Source organism: Anopheles darlingi, chromosome 3 (assembly GCF_943734745.1).
Source record: "Anopheles darlingi chromosome 3, idAnoDarlMG_H_01, whole genome shotgun sequence".
NCBI lineage: Eukaryota > Metazoa > Arthropoda > Insecta > Diptera > Culicidae > Anopheles > Anopheles darlingi.
In genome coordinates, this window is record NC_064875.1 from 28,030,728 (window position 1) to 28,038,438 (window position 7,711).

Consider the following 7,711-nt stretch of genomic DNA (forward strand, 5'->3'; position numbering starts at 1 on the left):
TACATATAACACACTGTTATATACACTGGTATACATATAAGTGGGTGAAGCGTTCAAGCGAGATGTTAAGCGACCGCTAGACGAGAGCGCCAAATTGCTGACAAATCCATAACGGCCACGTGATTTATTTTGTAGAAAACTGAGCATTATTGGTTTTGTTCACAGTTTTATTCATAGGGCATTACGATGGTTGCATTTAAACCGAACCTAACAATTGGGTCGCTGGCAGCCGTGGCAGACCCTAGGAATTACAGCCCAATGCGCGCCGGGGTGCGACGGGGTGTTGCACCCGGCGTTACAATCTCCTGCTTGATACCGAGCTGTTGCTTGGTCTCCTCGTCCAACCGACGCTGCTCCATCTGTTGTTGTGCCTCCCGCATCTGCACCTCCATGGCGTTCTGATGCTCGACGGCTTGGCGGCGCTTGTCCCGGTTGCTCTTGCCCGTTTCCTTCACCGAGAAGAACATCGGTCCCAACTCGGCCAACCAGTGCCCATCGACAGCCGTCGCACACTGCATGTACTCTTTGGCCGTCATGATCAGCTCGTGGTACACAACGTAATCCGGTGTGGTACCGAGCCCGTACAGGGCCGAGGTAGGATGCAGATGACACGGCATACCGGTACGCAGGTTCACGTACTCGCCGATACCCTTCAGCCGGGCGGCCTGGTAGAAGTACGCGGAACAAATGCACTTCCGCACCACATCCCAATCGGTTCCGCAAGAGTTTAGCTTCAGGCGCTGCTGCTGGCTGTAGATGTCCTTCAGCTGTTGGCGCACCTCACGCACCTTGCGCATTGCTTTCACGTGAATAAAGTGCTCGTTACACCACGAGGCCGAGTATCTGGCGAGAGAACAGGTTAAAGGAGGGTTATTGAATCTGCAAGCATGTGCCAGGCCTTTTGCACGAACTTACTTATTCATCTTCCACTGTTGGTAAACGTTCAGATAGGTTAGATGGTCCGATTCGGGCACTTGGAACTTTTCACGGACACCATCCGCTTCCTCTTCACGTCCCTTCGGTCGATAGAAGATTGACGGAACTGATAGCATCGACACTGGAAAGTAACAGGTAGAGAACCGAGAACAACCGTTTGTTAGTGAGAAAGTAAAAGAATCATTGCTTGCGCATAGTATCTTACCAATGATTAATATCTCCTCACTACAACCCATATCGTTGGCCACGATCAGCATCTGACACTGCGGGGGATCGAGTGGAAATTCGGCCATCTGTCGCCCGAGCGGTGTCAGCGCTCCGGTGTGATCGAGCGCACCCAGAATCCACAGCTGGTACAACGAGTTCAGAATGTTGTCCTGAGGAGGGGGATCCATGAAGTGAAACTGCAGCAGATCGGCAACACCGAGCGATTTCAGCAACAGCACCGTGTTGGCCAAGTTGGTACGCTGTATCTCCGGTACCGTCAGGTGCAGCAGCTCATCCTTGTACTGCCGCTCGGTGTACAGCCGGAACGCTTGACCCGGCCCGGTACGACCGGCACGACCCGACCGTTGGTTAGCGTTCGCTTGCGAGATCGGATAGATCTGGAGCGCGTCCATACCGATGCGCGGATTGTAGACCTTCAGCTTACAGTACCCGGAATCGATCACGTACGAGATACCGTCCACGGTTAGCGAAGTTTCGGCAATGTTCGTGGCCACCACACACTTGCGCGTTCCGTCCGCAGAACGGTGGAAGATCTTAGCCTGCAGATCGGACGGTAGCTGCGAGTAGATGGGTAGAATGGAGAGGGCCGGTGCGTTGTCGATTTCGCCCAACCGTTCTGCCAGTACTTCGCACGTCACCTCGATGTCTTCCTGACCGGGCATAAACACCAGTATATCGCCCTCCGTTGGCTGCAGGTGTATCTGAAGCACCTGCTTCACCGCACCATCGACGTAGTCCTCGCAAACGGTCTTCCCGTAGAACACATCCACGGGGAAGGTACGACCAGGGATCGTGAATGTCGGGACGTTACCGAAGAAGGTCGAAAACTTGCCCGCATCCATCGTGGCTGAGGTAACGATCAGCTTCAAATCCCGGCGACGGGCAACGATTTCACGCAGCAAACCAAACAGCACATCCGTCGAAAGTGATCGCTCGTGCGCCTCGTCCATGATGATTACACTGTACGTGTCCAGATCCTTATCTCGCAAACTCTCGCGCAGCAATATACCATCGGTCATGTACTTGATCACCGTCGCATCGCTCGTACAGTCCTCGAAACGGATCGCATAGCCAACCTCCTGACCGAGCGGTTTAGCCATCTCGTCCGAGACACGCTTTGCCACCGACATGGCGGCGACTCGCCGAGGTTGGGTACATCCGATCATACCGTGCCGGCTGTAGCCATCTTCGTGCAAATACTGCGTCAGCTGGGTCGTCTTACCACTGCCCGTCTCTCCCACGATGATGATGATCGAGTTTTCACGAATAATATTCAACAGATCCTGACGTACCGCAAACACGGGCAACGATCGGCGCTGCTGCTGGATGTTTCTTTTACGTGAGGCAAACTCCGCATCACCCTGCGCACTGTCACCACCGATATGGTCGGCGTACTTTTGATCTTTACGCGAATCGTACGACTCATCATCAACCCGCTCATCCTGCGGATCGTTTTCCTTTGCGACCCCCATAATGTTGCCCAGTTTCGTGCCGCCCAGCTGCCAGTGTTTCATCTGGGCACGTTTACGCTCCTTCAGCTCACGGAACGTACGGACCAGTGCGCTACCCTTGCGAGCGTTGATCGCCATATCGCTCGTGGGTTCACGCACCGGTATGACCGGTTCCGGTTGCTTCGTGAACACGATCCGACCATCGAGAAACGGTGGCACGGTGTTGTGCACCAGCAGATTCACACGCTCGAGCGCTTCCTCGTCGTAGTCTTCGCTCACGTTAACCGACATTACGACACCGGAGGTAAGCAGCCGATTTTTCTCCCACAACTCGTTGTCCTTGTTGATCTGGCGCTGCTGGGCCGAGATGCGCCGATTGGTACGTGACTGCTGCTGTTGCTGCTCGCGTTTCTGCAGATACTCCGAATTAAGCTCGGAGTATTCGTTCATCTGCCGCTCATCGTCACTACCGTACCATTCGCGATCGAGACGCAGCTGCTCCTCGCGCCAACGTTCGCGATCCGCTTCGGTTAGCTCTGTCGTGCCCTGGAATGGTTTGGGTGTCGGATAGTCCCATGATGACATCCGTTTACCACCACCTTCCTCGTCATCCTCATCATCTGTCCAACTGGAACTAACATTCGCTTTACCGCGACGGTCACCGCGCGGTGTACTCGGTTCATAACGTGAGAATGTACTGCAAAAGGTGGGAGGAAAGACGGAAAGTTATTGTTTCGCGTTTAAGCCGTTTTCGGTGGCACAATCTAAAGGGAAATTACCTTCTCCTGGATTCCGAGACCGATCGGGTCGACTCTTTGAACCGTTTCGGTGAGCGTCCCTTTGAAGTAGACGCGTACAGGCCACCGCTGCTTCGGCGGTGGTCACGCTGTTGTCGTGCTTCCTTTTCCTCAAGCCGGCGCCGTGCGAAATCGCTCACACCTCCACCATACGAAGGAGTCTCTGAGGCGCGTTTGCGGTACTTCCGGGAACGATCACGATCGTCATCTTCTTCGCCGTCTCTTCGCCTCGGTGTACGGCGATCCCGTCGGCCACCGTCATCGTCCTCTTCCTCGTAAAACGAAGGTCGAACGGCGGCTGCCCGCTCCGCACGGCGGGCCGCCGCCTGACGATCAAGGCCAAGCAGCGAGTGTGTGGGCTTTTTGAACGCGTCGTCGTTTCGCTTCTCTTTACGCACAACCAAACCACCTTTCTCCGGTGATGATGCCCTTAACCGTTCGGTTGCCTTAAAACGCTCCATTCCGGTGTGTCCGCCTGTGTAATTCCCGGGTTTTTAGTTTCCGAGTCGGAGTTAAAATTCACAAACAAAACCCATTTCCCGACACATTCAGCGGATTTCCGTTTGTTTACAACTGCGCTGACGTTTCACATTCAGCACTATTCAGCGCAATTTTCCTTCAGCGCAAGGTACTTTAAAAAGACAGGTAGCATCTTAACCGCTTTGACAGGTCACCATTTTGAATTTGTTTGACATTCATAGGAGGGCGCTTTTATAAACAAAACCACGTGAGTTTCAAGAAGAAGAAGAAGAAGATGTGGGCAAGTTTGGTGGTTTTATCAGGGAAAGTACCTGATTTCACTCTTTTTCGAATGTTTAAATGATTCATCTCTCTATTTAAGATCATTCGAGCGACCGAGTTGTGTGTTACAGCGAGTGAGCACGGTCCAGGAACGCTAGCTAGCTCTTGTTCTAGGCCGGGTGGCAAGACCTACGGACCGATACCATATTGAAACACTAGGAAGAATTTTGAGAATATTTGCATAAACTTTAACTTTCGTGCCACTTTTCGTGAATTTTAACTGTCGTAATACCACAGAAAAGCGAAAACAGCTCCGAAAATAGCGTTCCCGAAGTAAACATCCCACCATCCCACGAATGTCAAACTCTGAAGTTTTTTCTAAAATACGATCGGGGATTTGTTCTGCATAAAGCTACCTGTCTTTTTAAAGTACCTTGGGTGGTGGTAGTTGGACGACGACGACGACGAGGACGACGAGTGAGGTCAGAAAATTTCGCATAAAAGATCGAGAATTAAAGTGCCCGCGATAATTAACGCACAAATGGTTCGATCGTAGCAAGCCGTGTGATACGAGTTTTGCTATCGTTCGTTGGATGGTGGTCGCCAAAAACACGCACCGCCCAAGAGGAACAGAACAGCAGCCTGCCTTTACGCACAGCAGGCCAGGCGGCGGGGGTAACGACGGGTGCATCATCCGCCGATCGGTCGGTCGCATCGCTGTGCAGCACGGCGACGACGACAAGTGAAGCATAAAAAAGGCAAAAAAGCGCACCTAGCCCCCGAAGCGAGGTGCAGCGAAGGAAAACGGAAGAGGCGGAGAAATACCAAAACAACAGACAACGATGAGCACTACAGGTGTCTTGCCGTTCGTGCGGGGAATTGACTTCACCAACAATGACTTCAGCGTAAGTTGGTCTCTGCATTGTTTCTTTTCTTCTCTTTTCAACTCCGGTGCATCGGTGCTCGATGCCGATTTCCTACGGATCTCCGGTTAAATTCCATCAAATTCCGGCGCACGCAATCGGCTGGTTTGGAAAGGGGGGCCACGGACTGTGGCACGGTATGAAAACGGGGTTGACATACTTCTAGGCCCGGTCGTTCGCGCCCCACCCACCTCCCATCTCTCGTAATTTCTTGCTTCTACAAGAAGTCTATTTTCGTCCTAGCCGGCTTTGTTTTAGGAAGTCCGTGGTAATGGGGTTTGGCGAGATACGGGTTTGGGGCGGCGGCCGGTTGCTAGTCAGTTATCGAAGATACCCGCTCGTTATCTTGCCCGCAAAGCGCGCAAAGGGTTAAATGTTTGTCATTCTAATCGATCGCAACGAAATACCGAGCGCGGGCCGAGGCGTCGAGAGTATGCATTGCCAAACGCCGAACCGCGCTTGGCGTAGAGCGAACCGATCGAGTATGGCATTGACTTTAGCATTGATCTGTTTGTATTCCCGTGTTCGTTTCAGGGTGAAAGATTTCCGAAAAACATCAAACACATGTCGGGCGTCCAGTGGCTCAAGCTGGACCGTACCGGCATGTCGGACGTCCCGGACGAGATGGGCAAGCTGGTCAAACTGGAGCACCTGTCGATGAAGAGCAATCGGATAGAGAAGCTGTTTGGGCAGCTGAGTGAGCTAAGCTGCCTACGATCGCTGAACGTTCGTCGGAACAAGATCAAAAGTCATGCCATTCCGTCCGATCTGTTTGAACTGGAGGAGCTCACCACACTGGATCTATCGTACAATCGCCTGAAGGAGGTGCCGGAGGGCCTGGAAAAGACCAAATCGTTGTTGGTGCTCAATTTGAGCAACAATCAGTGCGTATCGTGTGCCACTCGACTAGCCGCTTTTTTACAGGTCGCCTTAACTTAATTCCTCTTTCTTCCAGAATCGAAGCCATTCCACCGTCGCTGTTCATCAATCTGACTGATCTGTTGTTTTTGGATCTGTCGAACAACAAGCTTGAAACACTGCCACCACAAACGCGCCGACTGTCCAACCTGCAGACGCTCATCCTAAACAACAACCCGCTTGAGCTGTTCCAGCTGCGCCAGCTACCTTCGCTCCAGAACCTGGTCTGCCTGCAGATGCGCAACACGCAGCGCACGATCAACAACTTTCCGGCTTCGCTCGACAGTCTGTCCAATTTGAAGGAGCTGGATCTCTCGCAAAACGAGCTGTCGAAGGTACCGGGGGCACTGTACAACCTGGCCAATCTGCGACGCCTGCACCTGAACGATAACGCAATCGAGGAGCTGTCACCTATGATCGAGAACCTGGCGAAGCTTGAGTCGTTAAATTTGTCCCGCAACAAGCTGACCGCTCTGCCGGCTGCGATATGTAAACTGCAGCACCTGCGCCGGCTGCACGTGAACGATAATTTGCTCAACTTTGAGGGCATTCCGTCCGGCATCGGGAAGCTGAGTGCGCTCGAGGTGTTCTCGGCTTCGAACAATCTGCTCGAGATGGTACCGGAGGGTTTGTGCCGCGGTTGCGGTTCCCTCAAGAAGCTTAACCTCAGCTCGAACCGGCTGATCACGCTGCCCGAAGCGATACACCTGCTGACGGACATGGAGCAGCTGGATCTGCGCAACAATCCGGATCTGGTGATGCCACCGAAGCCACTCGAGGCGCAACGGGGCGATGGGTTGGCGTTCTACAATATTGACTTTTCGCTTCAAACACAGCTCCGCCTGGCTGGAGCAAATGTGCCACCGCAGGTGCAGGGTGCGGCGAATGGTGGCAAGGATCCGATTGCCCGCAAACTTCGCCTACGGCGAGGGGCACGCAACGATTCCACCGACAACCAGGACTCGGCCAAGATACTTAAAGGCATGCAGGATGTGGCAAAGGATAAGCACGCGTCCGGGCTGGGCGATGACGAGGAAGGCGATCGGATGGAGAAACTGAAACCGAAACGTTGGGATGAATCGCTCGAGAAGCCACCGGTCGACTATTCGGAGATCTTCGAAGACGAAGACGGCCAATGCCCGGGGCTTACGGTGTGGGAGATCGAGAACTTCTTGCCCAACAAGATCGAGGAAGTGGCGCACGGCAAGTTCTACGAAGGTGATTGCTATATTGTGCTGAAGACGAGCTACGACGACAGTGGCCAGCTGTCGTGGGAAATTTTCTTCTGGATCGGATCGAAGGCCACGCTGGATAAGCGAGCCTGCTCCGCGATCCATGCCGTCAATCTGCGCAACTACCTCGGTGCCCGGTGTCGCACGATACGGGAAGAGCAGGGCGATGAGTCGGACGAGTTTCTGGCACTGTTTGATGCCGACGTGGTGTACATCGAGGGAGGTCGCACACAGACCGGTTTCTATACAATCGAAAATGCGGCCTACATTGTGCGGCTGTACCGGGTACACGATGCCGGCGCCAACATCCATCTCGAACCAGTGCCCGTTTCGCATCGATCGCTCGATCCGAACCACGTGTTTCTGCTTGACACGGGAATGAACCTGTTTGTGTGGTACGGTTTGCGCTCGAAGAACACACTTAAATCGAAGGCCCGCTTCACGGCGGAAAAGATCAACAAGCACGAGCGGAAAACAAAGGCCGA

The 7,711-nt window shown here is 53.3% G+C and overlaps 2 protein-coding genes across 2 annotated transcripts in view; one reads left to right on the forward strand and one right to left on the reverse strand.

Annotated features, from left to right (window-relative positions):
* Positions 1-158: 158 nt before the first annotated feature.
* LOC125954208 (pre-mRNA-splicing factor ATP-dependent RNA helicase PRP16) lies at positions 159-4,023 on the reverse strand. The gene is made up of 4 exons (XM_049684307.1): positions 3,395-4,023; positions 1,142-3,312; positions 916-1,057; positions 159-843 (listed from the first exon to the last, which is right to left on the reverse strand). The coding sequence occupies exons 1-4, from the start codon at positions 3,871-3,873 to the stop codon at positions 249-251; spliced, it is 3,387 nt and encodes a 1,128-aa protein (XP_049540264.1). The 5' UTR covers positions 3,874-4,023; the 3' UTR covers positions 159-248.
* A 582-nt stretch (positions 4,024-4,605) lies between these two features.
* LOC125954206 (protein flightless-1) overlaps positions 4,606-7,711 on the forward strand; it is a 6,035-nt gene continuing 2,929 nt past the window's right edge. The window contains exons 1-3 of the mRNA XM_049684306.1: positions 4,606-5,058; positions 5,611-5,960; positions 6,032-7,711. The exon at positions 6,032-7,711 is cut by the window's right edge and continues 1,227 nt beyond it. Of these exons, the coding sequence (XP_049540263.1) occupies positions 4,996-5,058; positions 5,611-5,960; positions 6,032-7,711 (2,093 nt within the window). The 5' untranslated portion in view covers positions 4,606-4,995. The remainder of the gene's footprint in view (positions 5,059-5,610; positions 5,961-6,031) is intronic.